At 39.6% G+C, this 25,942-nt stretch overlaps 1 protein-coding gene across 1 annotated transcript in view; it reads right to left on the bottom strand.

Moving 5' to 3' along the window:
* The window catches only part of COPG2 (coatomer protein complex subunit gamma 2), a 122,159-nt gene that overhangs the window by 73,841 nt on the left and 22,376 nt on the right, over positions 1–25,942 (bottom strand). The window contains 4 exon segments of the mRNA NM_001246238.2: positions 5,013–5,170; positions 6,232–6,318; positions 7,772–7,864; positions 9,483–9,558. Coding sequence (NP_001233167.1) covers positions 5,013–5,170; positions 6,232–6,318; positions 7,772–7,864; positions 9,483–9,558 — 414 coding nt within the window.

Below are 25,942 nucleotides of genomic sequence, written 5' to 3'. Positions count from 1 at the left end.
TGTATATGGAAATATAAAGGATTCAGAATGGTCAAAACAATTCTCAAAAAAACTAAATATAGAAATCAAACATTGACAGATATGAAGGGAACAACAGACAGTAATTCAATGAGTAGAAGACTTCAATACCCCATTTTCAATAACGGATATAACATCCACATAGAAAATCAGTAGAGAAACAGTGGATGGAATAACATTACAGACCAAACTGACCCATAAAGAACATTTCACCCAACAGCAGCAGCATACACACTGTTCTCAAGTGCACCGGGAACATTCTCCAGAACAGATCACATGTTAGGTCACAAAACAAGTCAACAAATTCAAGAAGATTAAAATCATACCAAGTATCTTTTCCAACCACAAGAGAATGAAACTAAAAATCAGTAACAAAAGGAAAATTGGAAAATTTACAAATATGTGGAAATTAAAGAACACATTCTTGAACAACCAATGGGTCAAAGAAGAAATCAAAAGAGAAATTAGAAAATACTTTCAGACAAACAAAAACATGGGATACAAAAACTTACAGGAAACCATAAAAGCAGAACAAAAAGGTAAGATTATAGCAAAAACTATAATTTTTTGAAATGCCATTTATGATAATACACATACAAAATCAAAAATAACTGCCAGAGAAACTATGAAAATTTCCAAGTGAGGGGTATATTCTTTTGTCAAAACTGACTTTCTGGCCACTTTGAAAAGAAGTTGGATTCCCAGGAACCTCCATAACAACTGGACCCAGCCAAATGTGTAAGATTCTGGTCAACCACAAAGCTTGGACTGGAGCTCCCTATCATGCTGAAGAAGGAGCTGGTACTTCCCCAACCCTAAAGGTGGACATGGAGAGTTCTTCTACTAGCATGTCAAGTCATACATTTGGCAAGGTTAGGATCCCAGCCCCTTATTATACCAGGGAAGGGCACTGTCTTCCTCAAAATATATGCTAAGCTGTCAAAATACATTATAGGTTATCCAATTTGTTGGCATATACTTGTTTATAAGTCTCTCCAGAACTTTTTTATTTCTGTGGCCTCAGATAAGTCTGCCACATTACTTTATTTCTGTATCCCACCCCTAATCATGACAGGGAATGGTTGGTGCTTCTGTACTTAATGCAGTTTAAAAGTCTCAAAGCCTGTGGGTCATCCTTCTCTCAGAGTGAGAAAAATGGTCCTGATAGACCTCTGTACACCATACTAAAATGAAAGGGCAAGGTGGGACCCAGTATAACTAGTACTGCTTCAGTCTGTGAGTTTCTCCCAATGAAAGTTACTCCAGGAAGTTAGATGTCGGTTTTGCTTACATAGTTGTACTTATTCGTATTAAAATGTTATAACAAGGTGGGCATCAAATCAGGTTTCTACTGTGGCTTTCTGGAAGTGAATCAAACTCATTTTGGCATGTTGGCAGCATGGCCAGTTACTGGGATGGCTGATCTCAGTAGCTGCCTGTGCCTGTAGGAAATAGCCCTCAAGTCCCAATAAATGCAAAATCTGGAGGGTAAGAGTGCCTGGGTTAGAATTTCTTGGTTATTATTAATGGTCTTGGTCGGAGTGTACCAGGAAGAGGCAAACACAACTGAGGGGAAAGCTAAAAAACCCCTGATAAAATTACAGACACACACAGAGAAGAGAAATAAGAATACAAAACAAGAGCTGGGAAACACTATGCAAATGAACAATGCAAATGAATGACAGAAGGATTTGTTTCCTTCTATTATTTGCTTTGAAAAGAGATTTTTAATTACAAATTGCCACTGAATTTTATCAACTGCTTTTTTAGCATCCATTAAGATGTTAAGAATTTTCTCCTTTATTCTTTAAGGAATATTACGTTATTTTTTGACTGTTAGATCAACCTTGCACTTCTAGAATAAATGCATACTGGGAAATACTTGTTCAGTATTTTTTCATATATCTTTTCTGCTCTGTTCTCTCATACTCTCTCATTAAGTCCAATTTCATATCAAAGTGGTAGGCCACTTGATATTATCCCACAGTTCTATGAAGCTTTGTTTTTCCTTAATCTGTTATCTCTATGTTCTACAAATCGGTTAAGTTTCTATAGCACTATCTTCAAACAAACTAACTCTGATTCTTTCATTAGCCATTTCTAGTTTGGTGTTAGGCCCATCCAACAAATTATCCATTTAATTACTATACTTGTAGCAGGCAGAATGGCTTCCCAAAGATATCCATGTTTTCCTTCATAGAACCTGTGACTGTGTTACCTTACATGGCACGGACCAACCCCTGGCTGACAGCTGGCAAGGAAATAGGGACCTACAATTTATGACCACAAAGAAGTGAAGATGACCAACAACCTTAATGAGATTAAAAGTGGATTCTTCCCCAAAGCTTCCAGTAAGCAACAGTACCCTGCCAACGTCTGAACTTTAGCCCATGGTAAGCTACAGAACTGTGAGATCATGGATGTTATGACTATATTTGTGGCAATCTGTTTTGGCAGCAATAAAACACTAGTAGACTTTAGTGCCTGGAAGTGAGGTGCTACTATAACAAATACCTAAAATTATAGAACTGCTTTTGGAATCAGATAATGAGTAGGGGCTGGAAGAATTTTGGTGGGCCACACCCATGGCAAATGGAACTTCCCAGGCTAGGGATTGAACCCGACCCACAGCAGCAACCCAAGCTGCTGCAGTGATGACAATAGATCCTTAACCCACTGTGCCACTACAAGAGAACTCTAAGAGTGGAAGAATTTTGATGAGCATAAAGAAGCAAATCTAAAATGCCTTGAGGAGTTCCTGTCGTGGTGCAGCGGAAACGAATCTGATTAGGAACCATGAGGCTGCGTGTTCGATCCCTGGCCTTATTCAGTGGGTTAATGATCCAGTGTCACCATGAGCTGTGGTGTAGGTCACAGACGTGGCTCAGAGCTGGTGTTGCTGTGGTTGTGGCGTAGGCCTGAAGCTGTAGCTCCAATTAGACCCCCTAGCCTGGGAATCTCCATATGCTGAGGAAGTGGCCCTAAAAATAAAAATAACAATAAAATGCCTTGAATGCAAGTCATTTTAGAAAATTTGAAAACTAGAAAATTTAGTCTTAAAGGACAACCAGTGAGGGCTCATAGACTGCTTTTAGAAAGCTGCTCTTGGAGGATCAGAAGGGAGTCAGAAACTTGTCAGTATAAGGTGGATCCTTGTTATGTACTGGCAGAGATCTTAAACTGTGTCCTGCAGTTATGTAGAAAGCAGAACTTATAAATGAACTTGGATATTTATTTGAGGTAATTTCTGAGAAAAGTGGTAAAAACCTGGTTTTCTCTTGCTGCTTACAGTAAAATGTGAAATGACAAATTCTACCAGTGAAGAGCAGCTTTGATCTGTACCCATGAGTTCTAGACTGCCTGTGACCTTCCTTTCCTGACACCCTACCCTATGGATTTTGGACTTGCTTACTAGCAAGCACCAAAACTGCATATGCTACTTCCTTATTAAAAAAAAAAAAAAAAAAAGTCTTTATATTTTTATCTCCTACGTATTCTGCTTCTCTGGTTAAATTCTGATATAGTGCTAAGTTCTAAAATTTCTTTTTAGCTCCTTTTTTAAGTTTCCATGTCCTCTGTTCATTTACTCTGTTTCCCATTAAAGTCTAACAAATTTATAACATATGCTTTAAGGTTTTAACTGTTAATCTGAATACCTGGGCCATATCAGGGTCAGTTGCTATTGATTACTTTTTCTCTTAACTATTGGTCAAATATTCCAAATTCTTTGCACTTTTAGCAATTTAATCTTTTTCTTTTTTACTACATATAGACACTGTGAATGTTATAAGACAAAGACTCTAGAATTTAAAATGTTTCTCTAGCAGTTAGTTAACTTGGCTGGGATCAAAATTCAAATATTATCTCCTTCATGGTGAACTGCAATTGAATTCTCCATTCGATTCTTTCAGCTGAAACCTACTGCTTTTTGTCACATTTCCTAGAGTGTTCCCTCATACATGCATAGTCCAATGGTCAGCCAAGGATTTTTGCAGAGTTTAAAATTGATTTTGAGGCTCACATAACCATGGCTCCCTCTTTCCTGGGACTTATACCCTAAATCTTTATCACTCTTCTAATTTCAAATTGTGTTCTGACCCCACTGTTCAGTAAATACTATGGTTTTCTTTGATGCCATAGCCAAGAACTGTGTGCAGTGCCCTTAGAAATTAGCCAGCTACCCACAAATCTCAGCCAGTATAGCTTCTGTTTTTCAGGCATCAATTTCTCTCCATTTTTGCCTGCTTTTCACCAGTCACCAGTACTTTCAATTAGCGTAGGTTTTCCTATTTCAGGGGAGCATAGTTTTGTACTAATGATATAATCATTATTTGCAGAAAGGCTAATATGACCAAGCTTCCCTACCATTACTGAAAGCAGGAATCTCAAGTGAATATTTTTTTAATTCATTTTATCTTCTCTGTTGACATTTACTTTCATCTCCTAATTTTTTTAGTGATTACTCAAGAGATTACAATATTCATCCTTATAATATCACAGTCTACCATCAGATAATATAACATTTCATGAATAATATAAAAACCTTACAAATGCGTAATTCTACTGTTCTCCCTTGTGTGCTTTAAATAAATAAATCATTTAAATAAATCATCATTTAAATAAATCATTAAATGCAGACTTCAACATTCTCTTTTATAAAAATAAAAGGGATAAACACGGTGACTCTTAATGTCATTTCCAGTTTTCATATTTAATTACTGTATACCCTACAAGTACTTTTTGTTCACTATCACTTTATTATTAATTGTATTATCAGAAATCATAAACTATTAAGTACATATACCAGAGCATACATTAAGGTAAGAATAAAAGCTGTGTTACTTGGAATCCCATGATTTTTTTTCCTTAATTTGGAAAATACCAAATCCATCTGTAAAGTCAGCACTCCCTAAAAATATTCATAAAGGAAATAAACTGTGAGGTATGTTAACCAGCAAATGGAAAATTACTTATGTTTAGGTGAAAACACTTACCCCTCTTCATTTTCTTTTAGTAAGCGACTGGCAATTCGAATCAACATGCAGTAAGCAAACTGTGACTTGAGACCACATTTAGTAAATTTATTCAACATCTTAGAAACAGCAAGGCGATCATTCTTTTTAAGGTGATACAAAACTCCCAATGCATGGTACTAAAGAACATGAAAAAGAATGTAAAATAGAGAGAAAGCTGAGTAGGAAGCGAATAAAACTTACATAAAAATAAATTCATACAGAACTAGATTTTTAATAAAAGACACCCAGGTCTGATGTATACAAACAGAATACCCTTTTCATACTGAATCAAACACAGGCATGATTGAAAAGAGAAGAGTTTCTAATTTGCCCTCAGAAGCTGTTAATTCAGATTAGGTAAGCATTAAGGAGGTGACATACAATCTGAAGATGGCTTTAGCAGGCTCACCGTTGCCCCATCCATCCTTAAAGGCTCTCAGGTCCAAGGCTTTACCAGTGTTACAGGTCTTTCTTAGTGGTTTTAAATCATCTGCGGTTATGTTAGTAGTTTAAGGATTAATCTCCTAAAGTAAGCTTAAGGGGTGTAATTATCATGGCATTTTATGTAAAAACACAATGATCAGAGTTAGGAGGGTGAGAATGTTTCCCAAGGGAAAAATTACTACTCTATTTCCTCATAACTGACTATGCTAACAGGAGAAGTTGTAAACACTGAAAGGGGATAAATAAGTACCCTCTCAAATACAAATGGGGTACTTTACATAAAATTGCCATTTAAGAATTTAACCTTGTTCCTTTTAATTAAGAACAGCCTAATGAATATCAAATGGAGATCTTTCCAACAAAACATTTGTAAAGCTTTAAAAAAGTGGAAATTACTGTTTTTATAATGTCTACTATAATCAAGCCCTCCGAAGCTCGGGCTTGAACATCCTTCTTCACAAATTATTTTCCAAACAAAGGAGTGAAATGAATTATCACCTTTGGAATGAGTATCTCAACTACCAATGAATGTAAGAATTTTTCTCAAACATTCTTGCAGCTTCCACTGAACACTAGCAGGGCCTCTGTGGTAGTCATAATTAGTGGGACATTTACTTAGGAATGTGCACTAATGGTCTGCTTAATATCAGCCTTTAGCTAACACTCATCTGGGGAATCAATAAATTGCCCCTAAAACATAGGGTTAAAGAAAGCATATCTGGAGAATTAAGTTAAGGTGATTCAATGACAGTACCTGGACCATAATATTATCACTTGAAGCAGCTTCTTGGGCTTCATTGACCCAGCGCTTAACGACGTCATAGCTTATCTTCATCATGTGCTAAATACAGAAAAAGTTGAGAACAGATCATACACGGTCACTAAAAGTTTAGAAACATGAGTTAGCCTTCTTGGAAAATCACTAACAGATATTTCCAGAAAAAAACAAACAACTTCGTAGCTTTACAAGCCTTTTTTATTTATTTATTTATTTTGCCTTTTATTTTAGGGCCGCACCCTTGGCATATGGAGTTTCACAGGCTAGGAGTCGAATCGGAGCTGCGGCTGCCAGCCTACACCACAGCCACAGCAACGCCAGAAGTGAGCCACATCTGCAACCTACACCACAGCTCACAGCATGCGGGATCCTTAACCCACGGAGCAAGGACAGGGATCAAACCTATGTCCTCATGGATGCTAGTCAGATTTGTTTCTGCTGAGCCATGACAGCAACTCCATACAAGTCTTTCTTCTTTTTTTTAGCCACCCCACAGCATACGGAGGTCCCAGGCCAGGGATCAGATTCAAGCCACAACAGCAACCTAGGCCATAGCCATGGCAACGCTGGATCCTTAACCCACCATACTGGGCTGGGGATTGAATCTGCATCCCAGCGCTCCCAAGATGCCACCAATCCCATTGCACCACAGCAGGAATTCCTTTACAAGTCTATTTTAAGCCTCTGAGACAACTAATAAACCTGAAACACTTTTAAGACCCCTTTGCCGAGTCAAGTATATGTTTGTGGGCTAGGAGAGGTATATAAAGGGAAGTAATGAGAAGGAAGGACGGGAAGGGACTGGATCATTAATGGGATGGTACTTAAATAATGTTAACATATAGGTTTTACTTCCAGGAAACTCAGCTGGAAGAAAAAAAAACAGAATACAATAAAAAAGTAGAGTACCTGCTGTAAAACTTGATCAGTTATATTCCAGAACCAGTGAATCCTGTGATTCAGATGATCTAATCCATTCACACATTAGTAACCAATTTTAATCAAATACAAAGTGATAGGCCATCATGAATAAATTTTGTTTTGATGAAAAAGAGAAAGAAAAGATACTACTAAAACAAAGAGCACTTCCTGGGAGGAAATTTAGTAGTGGGACAGTAGACTTTGTGCACAAGGACACTGGAGACACAGGGCACCAACAAAAGCAGAGGACAAAGAGGGGAGGTTAGAAGGGCTGGTGATAAAGGCAGATTTAAAGAAAGAGATTAATTCTCAGCTTCTTCCCTAATCCCCCGTCCACCTTTACCCCCATCTATATCATGTGTACAGCATAACTTTCTGCTGACCACCAACTTTCAAACATATGAACATTTCATGTTTTTAACTGCCCATTTTAATTGCTCAGTGCTCTCTGTCTTATAGCAATCTTATATAAAGTAACAGTAATGTGTACATTATCTTTTAATGTTTCATTTGTGAGAGAATCACAGTGATACTTTGTTTTTGCAACTAGAAACTGCACCATGCATGAGAACCAGACAATTACTTGTTCACTTACTAAGGAAGATACCAATGCTGAACTGGATACACTGGAGACTTTATCCACAATGGCCTGCTTCATGTATCTTTCAATGGCTTGCAACATTGTTCCCTAAGAACATTCATAAAGAAAAAGCTGTTGAAGCAAAACATCTTCATGCAAAATGATATGATTTATAAAAACCAGTCATATAGTTGTTTCTGTACAAATGTTTAGAATGCATGAAAAGGTTTATCATGTAACAGAGTAATCATATCCCAGAAGGCAGCACCCAGACAATCAAATGGCAGCTTCAAGAAGGAATACTTAAGTGTATTTCAGGAAGAGGAATGACACACAATGAAATAAACTGTCTCAAATTGGAGAATCCCATCTTGGAGGAAATATACAAGTAGAGGCTGATCCTATCAGGATACTATAAAGGAAGTTCCTAAATGGGGTTGGGAGCTGTTTTTGAAGTCCTGAAGATACCTCTATGTGTAAGACATATTTTTTATATGGATTCCAGAGAGTCCTACAAATTAACTACAATCTCTGGTTATTCTGGATACATAAATAGATGTAGGTGTTCCCTTGTGGCGCAGTGGGCTAAAGATCTGGCATTGTCACAACAGTGGCTTGGGTCACTGCTGTGGCGCATGTTTGATCCCTGACCCACATGCCAAGGGTGCAGTCAAAAAAAAAAAAAAAAAAAAAAAAAAGAAGAAGAAGAAAGAAAGACAGAAAGAAGCAAAGTAAGTAAATGTGGACTATACTACTATGTTGAGTTCTCCATATGAAATCCTCTGAAAATAAAGTTCTTTTTAACTTATCTGGAAGAAAGCTTAGCACTGGGAATGTGGTGGCAAATAAAGATATATCAACCCACCAAGATCAATACTTAGATGAAGAGAGTCTTACTGCTAGCCCTGGCATGGTCAGGTCTTAGGCTACCAATTTAATGCTAAAAACAAAAACCATCAAAATAATAATAATAACTGAGCAGCAAAAAATATTAAAAGGTTTCTATTATTCCTTCTAAGATCTAGATTTACCATTTAATCTAGCCTAACCTTGGGAACTTGAAAAGCTTGAAAACACTACACAAAACACACCCAATTATGAATGTAGCTGAAGTATTATTCAATGTATTTGGCAATATCTAGCCTGTCCTTCATTTTAACCTTTCCTGCTCAGAGTTTCAAGACAGGGACAGCCTAACATACTCTATTAACCTCATCCCTCCCCAGTACAACAGACTACTAGTCAAGGTTAAATACCTGACTTGGACCCAGATGGACATAAGCTAATCACACTGCCTGTCTTAAATATTTAAATAAAAGGGCTTGAGCCTGATAAACGATGGCTCATAACAGCAATTATCTAAAGATCTTGCTGCTGAATTCCTTAAAGCTGCTCTATTTCTTGTTCTGGTAGCATCACCTCAAATTCTGAGAGAGCTGTTTTGTTGTTGTTGTTGTTGTTGTTTTAAGCTAAATTTGAATGGGTTTTGTTTCCTGCAAGCAAATGTGCCTTAAATATGACAAAAGTCCATGAGGGTAATATAGAGAGAAATAGGCTAATTGAAACAAACAAAAGGAAAAAAGAAAAAAGCCAGGAGCCACAATAGCCCTTCTGGTGGTCACGCTGCTCTTATGCTAATGACTCAACATTTCTCACCAGAGAAGCCCACTGCCACCTGCAGAAAAACACGGGTCCCCCTTGATACCTCAGGAAAGCAAGAACTTACATCAGTGATTCTGCAGAGAGCCCTGATGGCTGGGCCTCGGTACACATCTTCCTTTCCAGTCATGTCCTTAGTCAGACTGAGAAAAATCAAATTAGTTACCATGAGATCAAAATCTTCTCTCCTGTGGAGTCCACCCCTAGCTAATTCCACTTGTCCCCATCAGTATCTCAATGCAACTACTGATTCAATAAATATTTATTGAGTGTCTTCTTTGGATAATATAAAAATTATTGGATAGAAGACTATTTTAAATCTTAATATAGCAGTGAGCAAAGTCTTTGTCTTCATGGAGCTTACATTCTAGCAGTAAAAGAGATAAGCACATAAACTAAATATATGCATAATTTTAGATACTGACAACAGGCATTAAAAAAAAAGTGATATAGAGAGCCTCATGCTGAAATCCTCCACAATACCAAAAACTCAGACGTTTTACTTTATATTTTGTCTTCTTAGGGCCACACCCACAGCATATGGAGGTTTCCTGGCTAGGGGATGAACTAGAGCTATAGCAGCCAGCCTACACCACAGCTACAGCAACACTAGATCCAAGCCGAGTCTGCGACCTACACCACAGCTCACAGCAACGCCAGATCCTGAACCCACTGAGGGAAGCCAGGTATCGAACCTGCATTCTCATGGATGCTAGTCAGATTCGTTTCCACTGAGCCCTGAAGGGAACTCCATCAGACATTTTAAAAGAAACCGACTCAAATGATTAATTACTTCGTGAGGTCTCTCAGGAATGGTTTGCTAAACTGACAGCTCTGTCAATGGTTTCAGATCTTTCTTGCAGAGTTGCAAAAACAGGCAGAGAAGTGCGGACTGAGCTACAAAATTTCTTGTGCCTAATTTTAAAAGGTGTTTAGCCTTTATATTATTCACTTTTTACCCTTCCTTCTCTTGTCTTCTGTGCATTTATACTGCCCTTAAACAGACTATCCAACAACAGTCCTTCAATTTCTCTCATTTTTCAATTATTAAAGTATTTCATTCATATAATTCATTTTCAAAATATTCAGAAAAGTATAAAATATAAAGTCTAAATCTCTCCTCACCCACCCTAGCCTGTAGAGCCACTCAACAAGAGACAGCCATTGTGAACAGTTGCTTATATTTTAAGGAAGTTTCTAAAATATACACAACCATAGAAACTTATTAAAATGCAGGCCAATGGCTGGCCACTCTTCTGGAACCTTCCATTTTAGTTAATGGTATAACTTTTACTTAACAACTTGAAAATCTTTCCATATTGGCAGATGTTTTAAAGTTTTATATGTTTATATATTTTTAAATATCTAAATAGTATATCTAAAATATCTTTAATGGTAGCACAGATTTCCACTGTTTGGATATAAATAATTTATCAACCAGTCTTTTTTACAGATGTTAGCATTCTTCCAATTAGATAAAAAAACTGAGGCTTGGCAAAGTTTGGTTCTTCTGGGGCCTCTCTCTCCTCCGCTTGTTTGATGGCACAAAAGTAGGCATAACAATGCATAAACAAAAAGGCATGGCTATGTTTCGATAAAACTATTTACAAAATGAGGCAAGAATTTTGGCCATGGGCCATAGTTTGCCAACCCCTGCTCCATTCTTCCGTCTAGCTTGGGCTGCCCTGATAGCGAAGGCTTACATATAGTTTATTCGGGAATGTGTTCAGAGGGAGAAGTTAAAGATGAGAGAGTAAACCAGAGGAGGAAAAATCAACAAAAAGAAGTTTTCTCTAACGTGTCACTGCCACAAGCAACTGATAATTTAAAGACCAATCTTCTGAGGAGCCTAATGAAATACATCTCAGAAACCACAGAGTCAAGGGATGAAAAGGAATGAATTATTTCACTAGCTCTAAGCCTCTGGTAGAGCATTAACTCCAGAGTGTTATTAAGTCTCCACTCTCTTAACATTCATATGTTAACACTCACACATGTGAGTTCAGGGAATGCTGGTGAAACTGTAGGATAAGGAAGCAAAACACACAGCACAAGTTGAACTGAGGCACTATCGATGCAAGTGAGCTGGACCTTGCATGAAAATGTTGACCAGAACCACAGCTGGGATCAAAGATAGGACTGAAGAAATGGGAGATGGCACAAAAGTGGCACCCAATACAGTCCACCCTTTGCACTTCTCACATTTGAACGTGACTTCCATTAAAGCTAATCTATCACTAGATTACAAGAGGCAGTATTTCTACAAGAGGCAGGAAAATGAGTAGCACATTGTTCAACCTTTGCTGCTACAACTCATTTCAAAGCCGTAATTGATATTCATCATCTCCTTCCTTTAACCACCCATTCTTTATTCCCTTCCCTCTTAGTCAGCACTTCACCTCATCTTGGTTACGTGTCTGGTAAGTGGCTCAAACCTCTATCCCAAGGGATCTGAGCCCTTTGTTGGATTTGCCTTTGTTGGACTATTGGTTGTTCCCTATTCCCTAATCACCATCTTCCCAGGAACGAACACATCAAAATACACTCAAGTGAAAACCTTGAATTCTAGATACAGTCCTCTCTGTTACCTTTATGTAGAAACAATCCTAGCTCCTGGTAGGTATCATGGTCAACCACTTTTATGAGAACAGCAGCTCCTTTCGTTACCTGCTGATCCACTAGCACAAAAAATACATAGTGACCCAACAGCAGTGATCATTTCAAATGTGCAAACTGGTTCACTTCCTGCCCCAGAATCACTGATTCTGGAGTGTGGAATGCCTTAGGTTTCCAAATTGTTACTCAGACACATACAATCCAGAAGTGTGGGATATTTCTCTACTGAAGACAATCCACAACCAATGGGAACCAGAAGTCAATGAGTTGAATGCTTCTTCCTTTTCATCCCTTAAAAACATTGTCCCCTGGAACCAAGACCTCTAATTCACATTCAGGGTGAGAATGGGAAGCCTAAATTCTATAAGTGGGTCACTGGGAGTGAGAGTGATGGGGCCAGTCCTACTTCTACCTCTTGATTTCTGGACCCACCTATTCTATTTCCTGGTGACAGTACCATACAATGCTTATATAGCATCTTGGAGGATTCCCCAACCTCACAGGGTCCTACCTCCAACCTACATAAGCTGAGCATTCAATAGGCTATCCCATAATGGCATTAGACTGTCTGGTCCTAGGTGAAGCACAATCAAGTAAAACTACTGGATCTCCTAATCATGAGGCCACTGTCATTCCCCTTTTACCATAAAATGAGTGGCAATGTCATACAGGACACCATGACAATATAAATAATAACTTTATATCACAACTGCAAACCCCTGGTTTATACTATACTTTATGATGTTTTAGTCATGTAATTAAAAAAAAATGTAGTCAAATTTCTCAATCTTTTCTTTCACTGCCTCTGGATTTTAGCCATAATTACAAAACTTTTTCCCCATGCCACAGAATACATTCACGCTCTCCTCTGGTACTTGGTTTCATTTAAAAAAAAAAAATTATATTCCTTATCTATTTATAGAGTTTCCTCACGGACATTTATTGATGTGAAATACAGATCTGATTTTAATCTTATTCCAAGTGGCTACTCAATTGTCCTAGCATCATGTGTTTTTGTTTTTTGGGTTTTTTTTGTTTGTTTGTTTGTTTTTGGTTTTTTGGTTTTTTTTTTTTTTTTTTTTGGTCTTTTTAGGGCCACACCTGTGGCATATGGAAGTTCCAAGGTTAGGGGTCGAATTGGAGCTGTAGCTGCTGGCCTACACCATAGCCACAGCAACACGGAATCAGAGCTGTGGTGTAGGTTACAGCTACACCACAGCTAATGGCAACATTGGATCCTTAACCCACTGAGCAAGGCCAGGAATCAAACCTGCATCCTCATGCATGCTAGTCAGATTCGTTTCTGCTGAGCCACAACAGGAACTCCTCATAGCATCACGTATTAAAAAGTACATGTTTACCCCAGTGATTACAGATGCCACCTTCATTATATACTAAATTTCCATGTGTAGGAGTTCCCTCATGGCTCAGTGGGTTAAGAATCTGGCATTGTCACTGCTGTAGCACAATTTGATCCCTGGCCTGGGACCTTTCACATGTCATGGATGTGGCCAAAAAATAAAGTAAGTAAATAAATGAATAAATTTCCATGTGTAATTGGGTCTAAGTCTGTACTTTCCATTCGTATTAAAGAATTCTGAAAAATGTAGATCAGCATGGCCACAGTAACACCTTACAGTCATCACATGATTTTATTGCATTGGTCTCTCTGTCTAGTCATTTGCCAGTCCCACACTGTTCCAACTGTATAGGCCTTAGTATTTTACTGACTGATAGAGCTGGTTCTGCCTCGTGGTTTTCCCTTTTCCAGTGATTTCCTGGCTATTCTTACATGTTTGTTTTTCTACATAAACTTTAGTATTAACTTTTCTAACTATATTAGGATTGCACTGAATTCATAAATTTAGGGAAGATTTAAATCTTTATAATGTTAAAATGGGATAACTTTATATCTGTTCAAGTATTCTTTGAGGGTTTTTTTAATACTTTTTAATTTGCTCCTTTTTTTTTCTTTTTACAGCCACACCTGTGGCATATGGAGGTTCCCAGGCTAGGGGTTGAATCAGAACTGGATCTGAGCCGCATCTGTAACCTACACCACAGCTTGTGGTAATACTGGATCCTTAAGCCACTGAAGGAGGCTAGGGATTGAACTTGCATCTTCACGGACAGATACTATGTCAGGTTCTTAACCCACAGCCACAATGGAACTCTCTTTAATTTGTTCTTGAGTCAGACCTCTCATGCAGGAGAGCAGAAACTGATATAAATTGTTTTCTTGTCTTGAAGTGGGGGCACGTTTCCTTCTTGCTAAGCCATTAGCTCAGGTGTTTTGAGTTAACCTCTGAGAGTTGTACTGGGTTTGGTGTCTTGTTGCTCTGGTAACTGTGCTCCATAGGCTTGGCTTCAAATTCCTCCAGTGACACTTGATGTTTCCACTGAGGGCAGTGTGCCAGGGCATTTCTTTTTTGACATCTACCCTGGGCTTTTAGTATTTTCTTCACCCAGCCCTTCAGAGTCGATTGGTCGCTTGCAAGTTACTTGTCACTCAGTGCTGGGGGGAGGTGGGATGGGAGGGTGTTCTTTGCTGTTCTAATTAAGCCTGTGGTTGCGCAGGCACCACAGTCCTGGATCTTAGGATTGCAGCACAGTCAGTACTTCTGCCCTTTCCAGAACTGTAGTTGACAAGTGCATATTCTTGTCATTCCCCCAGTGGTAGAAAGTTTTTCCCCTGTTCCCTTCCCATGGCTGCAATGAGTTTTCACCACTATCGAAAGATGAATGTGTGTTGCCATTCCTTCTAGAGATTAAGGCTTTTCTTCCAGAGGGAAAACAGAGAAAGGATCCAAAGGGACTTCAATATTCCTGTCAGGATAGCAGCTGTTTCCTGCTCCCAATTTTTTACCCTGAGGGACCCATCCTCAGGACTCTCCCAAATATTCTATAAGCACTCAGTTGGGTCCATGGAGAAAAGCCAACAAGTCAGTACAGGCTCAGACCCCCCCTGCCATCTGTGGCACCCAAGGGCTTTCGTCTCTCTTGACAGTGCAGTCTCAGTCTCCACCAATTCAGTAATCTTACTGGTATCAGCCACATCTTGTCCATTAAACCAGTGCTCGAATCTCATCTACTGCTGCAGGCTTTGGTTTCTCTTTAGGTTTTGAGCCAGTTGGCTACTCTGAGATGTCAACACTGAAGAATTTAGATAAATTAGTGAACCTGCTATTTGTTCAGCCTCTTTTTCATTGAAACATTGGGCATAGTGCTCTTTCTAAATCTCTATACCCCCAAGCAGAAAACAGAAGCCTCCATTTAATTTTTGCTGTATTTCACTTGAGTAAATATCTAGGAGTGGAAGAACTGGATCTTATGGTAGATACCTGTTTAACTTTTTAACAGACTGCAAAAATGTTTTCCAACATGATTTCACCATTTTACATTCCTACCAGAAGCACATGAGAGATCCAATTCTTCTTCACTCTTGGCAGTATTTGGTGAAGTCAGTCTATTTAATTTTAAGTCAATTCAAAGATGTAGAGTGGTATCTAACCGTGGTTTTAAATTGCATTTCCCCAGTGACTAATAATGTTGAACATCTTTTCATTTGCTTTATTGCCGTATATCTTCTTTAGTGGCATCTATTCACATATTTTGCATGCTTTTTATTGTTTTCTCATTACTGAATTTTGAAAGCCCTTTTATGTCCTAGATACCAGTCCTTTACATTATATGATTTATAAATGTTTTCTTCCAGTTTGTGGTTTGCCTTTTTATTTTATGGGTCATGTTTTTGATGTTATATCTAAAAAGTCTTTGCCCAATTCCAGCTCACAAGGATTTTTTCCATATGTTTTCTTTTAGAAGTTTTATAGCTTTAGGTTTTACATTTAGGTCCACAGACAGAGGGAAAAAAACAAGCAAAAAACAACATGCTACAGATTAAATCTTTCAGCTTTTGTATGTTGGAAATTGCCTTTATACCACCTGTTTTTGAAAGCTATTTTTGATGGACATAGAATTCTGGGTTAACAATTGTGGGTTTTGTTTTCTTTCAGTACTATGAAGATGTTATTATAGTGGCTGCCCTAGGGATCATTCTAGTATCATTTCTCTTCAGCCTAAAACACTTCATTAATATTTCCTTTAGAGTAGGTCTGCTGATGACAAATACTCTTGGCTTACCTTCATCTGAGGAAGTCTTTGTTTCCTTTTCACTCCTGAAAGGTATTTTTAGTGGACAGAGAATACTGGGTTGTCAGTTCTTTTGGTTTTAGCACTTACAGGATGGTATTCCACTCTTTTCAACATCTGTGTTTTCTGATGCGAAATCTACAGTATTTTAAGTTGAAATTTCCTTATATGTATTGTGTCATTTTTTCCCAAACTGCTTTCAAGAGTTTTCCTTTACCTTTAATTTTCAGCAGTTTCATTATGAGCTGGTGTGGATTCCTTTGAGTTTATCTTGCATACTCTTCACTGAGCTTCCTGAATCTGTAAAGTTATGTCTTTCCCCAAATTTGGAAGTTTTCGGTCATAATTTCTTCAAAATTTTTCTGCACCAATCCCTTTGTCCTCTTCTTCAGGGACTCCAAAGACATGAATATAACACCCTTTGATGCAGTCCTATGGGTCAGTGGGGCTATTTTTGTTTTCAATCTTTTTCTCTTTATTCTTAGTTGGGATTATTTCTACTGAATTATTTCAAGTTCAATGACCCTTTCCTCTGACATCTCCATTCTACAATTGAGCCTAGCCCATGAATTTTTTATTTCACATATTGTACTTTGTCATTTCAATTTTCAATGGTTCTCTCTCTCTCGTATATATATATATATATACACATATATATGTGTGTGTGTGTGTGTGTGTATATATATATATACACACATACACATTTCTCCTTTCCATTCAGGAATGTTCACTTTTGGAGTTTCCATCATGGCACTGTGGAAATGAACCCAACTAGGAACCATACAGTTGCAGGTTCCACCCCCAGCCTCGCTCAGTGGGTTAAGGATCTAAGTTGCCATGAGCTGTGGTGTAGGTCACAGATCCGGCTTGGATCCTGCGTTGCTGTGGCTGTGGTGCAGGCCTGCAGCTATAGCTCCGACTGGACCCCTAGCTTGGGAACCTCCATACGCTGCAGATGCGGCCCTAAAAAACAAACAAACAAAAAGAATGTTCACCTTTATAGAGCATGGTTGTTGTATTCATTGTTTAAGTCTTTTTTTTTTTTAAGTCTTTTTTTAGAGCCACACCTGAGGCATACATAGGTTCCCAGGTTGAGGGTTGAGTCAGAGCTAAAGCCACTGGCCTACACCACAGCCATGCCAGATCCGAGCCGCACCTGCAACCTACACCACAGCTCACAGCAACACTGGATCCTTAACCCACTGAGCAAGGCCAGGGATTGAACCTGCATCATCATGGATCCTAGTCAGGTTCATTTCTGCTGAGCCATGACAGGAGCTCCCTTTGAAGTATTTAATAATCCCAATATCTAGGTAATTATAGGGTTGATATCTATTGATTATCTTTTCCCTTGAAATTGATCAGAATTTCCTGGTTGACTCATTTTGGATTGTATCTGGACATTTTGAATATTTTTTGTTTGTTTTTTCAGGGCCACACCCGAAGCATATGGAAGTTCCCAGGCTAGGGGTTGAATCAGAGCTGCAGCTGCCAGCCTATGCCACAACCACAGCAACATGGGATCTGAGCTGCATCTGAGACCTACATCATGACTCACGGCAATGCTGGATCCTTAACTCACTGAGTGAGGCCAGGGATCAAACTGGCATCCTCATAGACACTAGTTGGGTTTGCTACCCCTGAACCACGACAGAACACCCATTTTGAATATTAAGTCATGAGACTCTGAGCCCTATTAAAAGTCTCTGAGATTGGAGTTCCCGTCGTGGCCCAGTGGTTAACAATCTGACTGGGAACCATGAGGGTGAGGGTTCGATCCCTGGCCTTGCTCAGTGGGTAAGGATCCAGCGTTGCCATGAGCTGTGGTGTAGGTCAAAGACACGGCTCGGATCCCGCGTTGCTGTGGCTCTGGCGTAGGCCAGTGACTACAGCTCTGATTCAACCCCTAGCCTAGGAATCTCCATATGCCGTGTGAGTGGCCCTAGAAAAGGCAAAAAGGCAAAAAGGCAAAAAAAAAAAAAGTCTCTGAGAGTTCTCACCATGGCACAGTGGGTTAAAAAAATCCAACTGCAGCAGCTCAGGTCACTGAAAAGGTGCAGAATTGATCCCCGGCCCAGTACTGGGGGTTAAAGGACCTGGTGTTACTGCAGCTGTGGTGTAGGTTACAGCTGTAGCTTGGATTCAATCCCTGGCCTGGGAACTTCCATATGCCACAGGTGCAGCCATTTTAAAAAAGTCTCTGAGGAATGCTGACTTTCATTTTAGCAAGCAAATCTAAGCAGTTTCAAATCACAAGTTCTGTCTGGCCTTCTGTGCATGTCTCCCACACTCTCTGGCTCTCAAGGACTCCTTTTCCCAGTTCTTCTCTCTTTCTTCAAAAATATGGGATTTTCTCAGAGTTTTAGTTCCCTGTGCTACTGCACAATTCCATGGAATTGAACCCTCAAGACAAAGATAGAAAAATGGAAGGAAGGAGTTCTCTTGTGGCCTAGAAGGTTAAGGATCTGGTGTTATCACTGCTGGCTTGGGTTGCTGCTGTAGCTTGGGTTAGAGCCCTCGCCTGGGAACTTCTACATATTGCAAGTATAGCAAAAAAAAGGGTGGGGGGGGAACGGGGAAATACAGTTGATCCATGAACAATGCAGGGGTTAGAGGCACCAACCCTCCACACAGTTGAAAACCTGAGTACAACATATTGAGCCCTCCCTATACACGGTTTCTCGAGACTCCATGTGTAAGTGGACCTACACAGCTCAAACTCTTGTTGTAATCGTCAACTGTACTGTGGATTTCTCTCCACTTTTCACAAACCAGGACCAGAAAGTAAACAGAAATCAAAAACAAACAAAAAAAAGGATTCCCCCACATGCTCTCCAGCTTTCAGGGGTCTTTTCTTTAACTTGTGCTCAGGCTAGAAAGATGGGCTTCTATCGTTGTTGACTCTGCCTGCTGTAAAGATTAGCCTGGCCTTGGGTCAAACTCAGGGTATAAAGAGGAAAAATAACCATGAAAATCACGTTACCATGTTGGAATTACTGTTTAATTACTATTAATCATTAATTACTATTTTCTGGTCCTCAAATTCACTGCTATCATTCAGTTCTCTTAGGCCTCGGATAGTCACTTTGCGTACTTTTTTCTCCAGAGGTTTTTGTTGTAATCATTCGGAGGGGTGACCAGCAGCAGCCCTATTCCATCTTGGCTAGAATTACAAGTCCTCTGTCGTTTCCCTTTACTCATTGTTGCCCATTTCATTAGGCTTTGGAGAAGAGATTTAAAACTTAGCATCATTTTCATCATCTTTCCTCAAAAGTCTTCCACAATTTCATTTTAAAAGAGCTTAAGTATGACTCCAAATAAATCAGGGCAGTCTACTTACCAACCAGGCAGGAGAGAAGGAAGAAAAGCAGATACAGGAAGGTTCCTCTACACCCATTAAACCCTCTGTGATGGTTAATTCTGTGTCAACTTCACCAAACTAAAGGATGCCCAGGTTACTGGTAAAACATTACATCTGGGTGTGTCTATGAGTATGTTTCCAGGAAAGACTGGCATTTGCATTGGTAAGCTAATTAAAAAAGAGCACCCTCACCAGTAGGAATGGGCATCATCTAATCCATTAGAGGCCTAAGTGGAATAAAAAGGCAGGAAGGGAGAATTGCTCTCCACTTGAGCTGGGACATTCATCTTCTGCCCTGGGAAATTAGGACTCCTGGTTCCCAGGACTTTAGGTTTGAACTGGAACTATAGCACTGGCTTTCCTGGGCCTCCAGTTTGCAGAGAGCAAACTGTGGGCCTCTATAATCTTTGAGCCAATCCTTCATTTAAAAAATCTATTTTTATATATCTATACATGTCTTTATAGTTTTGCGGTCTGGAGAAGCCCCACCATTATACCCACATTTCTCCACTTCTTATGTGTGAGTACTGTCTCGAGATACACAGAAAGATAAATAATCCTTATGATTTCAGCCTCTTAACTGAAGAGAGGAAATGGATCATCATTTGCTTAATTCATTAATTAAACTTTTAATGTGTGTCTAATATATGCAAGTGCTTTTCCAGGAATTAATGATAAAAAGTCATATGAGATACGGTTTTCATTCTCATGGAACAGTACAGAGGGTTGAAAAACAGTAAACAAATCTTACAGCATGATGTACTAAATATTAAAATAGAGGTTAAAGTGTTACAAGAACAAGAGGAGACAATGACGCACCTGTCAAGGCAGGGAAATCAATGCATATAATGATGTTTGAGCTTTGTGGAAAAGGAAACAGATAAATGCAGGCATAGAGAGAAACGTATAGCGATACAGGCTATCGAAGAGCATGATGAGTTTGGGATATGGCAAAAGCATTGATGTGAACCCTATGGAAGGGCCATGTTTAGGGTGACAGGCAGAAGAAAACAGCCACTTCTAAGGAATGATAAAGTGAAGTAATCAGAGATGCGAGGAAATTCAGACCTATGGTTCTGAAAGCCCAAAATTCAGGGAGTATTTAACCATATTAAAACTAAGAGAGAGGTGAAATACAATATGGACTGAAAAGTTAGCTTTTGGAGTTTATAATTAAGAGGTTTCTGGCAATCTTTGAGAAAGAAGTTTCACTACAATGGTGGCCAAGTCAGATTAGAATGCTATCTTGTTTCCTTTCTTATTCTAAATCAAGTCCTGGCACCATTATTCAAACAGAAAAGCTATTCCAGACTTGAATCAATCTTTTTCTTTCCTTCTTTCCTTCCTTCTTTCCTTTCCTTCCTTCTTTTCTTCTTTCCTTCCTTCCTTCCTTCTTTTTGCTTTTTAGGGCCACATCCACAGCATATGGAGATTCCAGGCTAGGGGTCTACTTGGAGCTATAGCTGCCGGCCACAGCCACAGTCACGCCAGATCTCAGCCGAATCTGCGACCTACACCACAGCTCACAGCAACACAGGACTCTTAGCTCACTAAGCAAGGTCAGGGATCAAACCTGTGCCTTCAATTTGAGAATTCTAAGCAATCTTCAGCTGCGGAATTTCACTGGTGAGTCTCATCAGACAGGAGCAGAAACAGCATGACCAGACTGACCATCCTTATTAACCCATTAACTAAATCTCGTGTTTTTCTTTATTTACTTTTACAATAAAAATGCACAGCTTGGAGTTCCCGTTGTGGCGCAGTGGTTAACGAATCCAACTAGGAACCATGAGGTTGCGGGTTCGATCCCTGCCCTTGCTCAGTGGGTCAAGGTTCCGGCGTTGCCGTGAGCTGTGGTGTAGGTCGCAGACGCGGCTCGGATCCTGCGTTGCTGTGTCTCTGGCGTAGGCTGGCGGCTACAGCTCCGATTAGACCCCTAGCCCGGGAACCTCCATATGCCGCAGGAGCGGCTCAAGAAATGGCAAAAAGACAAAAACAAACAAACAAACAAAAAAAATGCACAGCTTAAGTAAGTGTTCAGTTAGATGGCAATTGTGATTACTCATGTAACCTCAACCCCAAACAAAATAAAATACTGAACACTCCCATCACCTCACAAAGGTTCCTCATGTCTACTTCGTCAGTTTCCTCCCACCTACCAGACTTCTGATTTCTATCACCCACAACTGAGCTTTGGCTGGTCTTAGAATTTATATAAATAGAAGCATCCAGCAGGTATTCTTGAGCATCTGTTTTCTCTTGTTCCAAGATACTGTTTTGGGGACGCATCTGCATTAATGCTTGAATCAGCACTTTGTTCCTTTGTGTTGCTGAGCAGTGATCCACTGCATTACTCTCACAGTTTGTTAAGCCACTCTCCTGCTGATGAACTTTTGGGTTGTATCTAGTTTCAGACTATCACAAAGGTGCTATGAAATTCTTGTACAGCCTTTTGTGTGTGTGTTTGGTCAAAGATTTTCATTTTCTTGGGTAAAAACCTAGCACTGGAATCACTGGTCAAGGGGTAGGTCTAAGTTTAACTTAAAAAAAATTGTCAAACTTTTTCTGAGGTGGTCATACCATTTTACATTCCTACCTGCAATGTATGAGAGCTTCAACTGTTCCATTTACTTGGTATGGAACAAGGCCTGTTGATTCTGGTACTGTCGGGCTTTGCTATTTCAGCCATTCTAGTGAGTATGAAAAAACTATCTCATTGAAGTTTTAATTTGCATTTCCCTGAGGACTAATAATATTGAGAACATTTCCATATGCTCATTGGCTATTTTTATATACTTCTATTATGAAGTGTCTGCCCTTAGGGTTTCTCAACAGCCACAGGTTCTTACCAAGCTAACACAATTGTCTACATATGTAGAACAGTCATCTAATACACTTGTTTTCTATTCCTGGTATAACAAATGATCACAATTAGTGGCTTAAAACATCAAAAATGTGGAGTTCTAGTCGTGGCGCAGTGGAAACGAATCTGACTAGTATCTGTAAGAACACAGGTTTGATTCCTGTCCTCGCTCAGTGGTAAATGATCCGGTGTTGCTATGAGCTGTGGCCTGGGTCACAGACGTTGCTCGGATCCCATGTTGCTGTGGCTGTGGTGTAGGCCAGCAGCTACAGCTCCGTTTCGACCCCTAGCCTGGGAACCTCCTTATGCCGTGGATGCATCCCTAAAATGGTTAAAATAAGATGAAAATAAAACATCAAAAACGTATTAACTTACAACTCTTATTGGTTAGTGAGACCCAAGTTGGAATTCTAAGTTAAAATCATCCGTGTCAACAGGGATGTATCCATCTCCTAGGCAAAATATATTCTCCCCATCCTAAGATCCCCTGAAATCTCAACATATTACAGCATCAACTCAAAGTCCAAACCCTCCTTTAAATCTCATCCAACTCAAAAGTCACAATCTTATCATCAAAATTAATTAAACTAGGTATAGGTGAGGCTGGAAATAAACTATCTCGAGACAGAATTCTTCTCCACTTGTAGACATGTGAAACTAGAAAACAAGTTCCCTACTCTGAAACACAAAGCAGGACTGCCACAGGGTGACACATACAGACATTCTTGTTCAAAAAGAGAAATGGAAAGATAAAGAGTTACTGGTCCCAAGCAATTTTGAAATCCAGCCAGCAAACCAGAAGAGGTTGCAAGTTCTAGGCAGAATTCACCACGGTTCTTAGCTCCACCCTACAGCCTGCACCTCTGCTCTCTGAGCCATTCTTTCTTTTTTTATAAAGGTCAACATCTGTTTAAACTGAGCAGTCTTATCAGCCTGTCTCCTGCCTGAAAAATTCTGGGGCTCTGATGGCCTTCTTTCACGTCGTCCTCTCTCTGCCCCTTTCAGTCCAAGCTGGCAGCATTTCTGCTGCTATAATACTCTTGGGAGCCCTGTGGGACAGACCATACACGTACAAAGACTCACTCCACTAGACAAGAGGCTCCTCCACAGATCTTGCGTAGATAATCCCACCTCTATTTTTGGCTTCTGCTTAGATGCTAAGGGAATCTATGAGTCACGCCCTTGACCTCTTCAGAGTGTTTTGTGTGGGTGAATACACTGACCTTTTAATCTTTCTAAGGTTTCAGCAAAAGGCTGCAGAGTAACTCTGACTTTTTCTTTAGACCATTCTTTCCTAACATCTCTAGATTTTAGCATCCTTTGCCATTTTGGTAGGCTAAGAACTTCCAAAATCGCTACCTCCCGGATTATTTTTTTGTATTATTTTTGGTTTTTGAGGTATAATTGACATACATTATATTAGTTTCAGGTGTACAACTAATATAATGGTATTTATAAAGAACTCCTAGTTCTTGTTTAATAGGTTTCTCCTCAATGTATTACTCTACTCTCCAATTGTACTGTAAGCAAAAAAAGAAATCAGGCCATACCTCACTCCTGCTTGGAAATCTCAGTTAAATATCCAAGTTCATTGTTTAGAAGCCCTGCTTTCCGCCTAACTGCAGGACACAATGCCACTAATCTTTCCGCCACAATATAGCAAGGATCCCTTTTCCTCTAGTTTCTAACATCTAACTCATTTTCTTCTGAGCCCTCCCCAGCAGCACCTTTTTTTTTTTTTTTTTTTTTTTGTCTTTTTGTCCTTTTTTTTTTTAGGGCTGCACTCACGGCATATGGAGTTCCCAGGCTAGGGGTGTAATCAGAGTTACAGCCACAGGCCTACACCACAGCCACAGCAAGGCCAGATCCAGGCCACGTGTGTGACCTAAACCACAGCTCATAGCAACTCCGGATCCTTAACCCACTGAGTGAGGCCAGAGATAGAACCCTCAACCTCATGGTTCCTAGTTGGATTTGTTTCCACTGGGCCACCTTTAATGTCTGTATTTCTATCAATTGTCTGATCACAACCATCTGAGTATTCTCTAAGGTGATAAATGTCTTCTCTGTCCTGGTCCTCACAGCCTTCTGAATTTAGCAGTCATTAACTCCCAGATTTCCACTAACAGTGTGTTCAAGGCACTACAGGCTTTTTCTGTCATGCTCCCCCAAACTCTTCCTGCTCATTACCTGATTACAAAGCCACTTCCACATTTTTAGGTATTTGTTACAGCAGCACCCCACTTCAAGGTACCAAAGTCTCTTCTGTTAGTTTTTTTTTTCAGCTTTGAGATATAGTTGATAGATAACACTGTGTAAGTTTAAGGTGTACAATGTGTTCATCTGATACACCTACATACTGCAAAATCTATTACTTTTCTATTGCTGCTGTAACAAATTACCATAAATTTAGAAACTTAAGATAACATTTATTTCTTTATCTTACAGTTCTCTAAGGTGTAGTCCCACACAGGTCTCATTAGGCTAAAGTCAAGGTGTCAGCAGGGCTGCATTCCTCCTGGAGGCTGTAAGGGTGAATTCATTTCCTTTTCCAGCTTCTAGAGGTCACCCACATTCCTTGGCTCATGGCTCCCTTCTTCCATCTCCAAATCCGGCAACACGGCAACTCTCTGGTCCTGCTTCACTCATCGCATCTCTTCACTGACACTTTTCTTCCGCATCCTTCTTCCACTTTTAAGGATCCTTACCCTTATACTGGGCCCACCTGGATAATCCAGGCTGCTCTCCCTATCTTCTAATTAGCAACTGTAATTTCCTTCTGCCAGGTAATGTAACATACTCACAGGTCTCAGGAATTAGCGCAGGGATATGTTTGGGGAAGGAGGGCATTGTTCTGCCTACTACATCTACCAATCACTTAAAATGGACTAGAAGCAAATTATAATTCAAAGCAGCCTAGCAGGAATCAGAGGGAAGTATTGACAGCTGAACAAAGGAACAACCTCCCCACCCCCCCAATCAATAGTTGATTAATTTATTTTTAATTTTTCCAACATTTAGTGAATCTAGCAATCTAAGTGAAGATTTTCTTAGTCTTATTTGTGCCACACACTATAAGCTAACTAATCCAATGCCCATTTTCAATGTCTTCCCCCCGGTCTGCCCCTTGGGCCTTAAAAGCTAAATACTCACTTTCCCGGCCTCCTAAAGTTAGTCAGAACACAGATGTGTCAAATGAAATCCAAAAATTGCCTGGGGAAAAGCTTTTACATACCTGATAAAAGAGGCAGATGGTACTGGCTCTCCTGGCCCCCTTCCTGATACCCCTCCTACCTTAAAAGATGCACTACCAGTAATTCTGGCAAGTATTTTGCAATAACATGAGAATATCCAAAAGAATTTAAGACATACCAGCCCTGACACGGTTGAACTATTGAACCAATACCAGCTATTCTGTGTCTATTTTGTTACTATTGAAATCTGGCTTTCTGTTATTTTCAGCTGAAAGCTTATTAACTCAAACCACACTCAACACAACCGCTGGTTAAACATAAGCACCCTCCTCCAAAATTTA

Source organism: Sus scrofa, chromosome 18 (assembly GCF_000003025.6).
Source record: "Sus scrofa isolate TJ Tabasco breed Duroc chromosome 18, Sscrofa11.1, whole genome shotgun sequence".
In the NCBI taxonomy this organism is placed as follows: Eukaryota; Metazoa; Chordata; class Mammalia; order Artiodactyla; family Suidae; genus Sus; species Sus scrofa.
The sequence above is the reverse complement of the archived record's forward strand: the minus strand, read 5'-3'. Positions and strand labels throughout refer to the sequence as shown.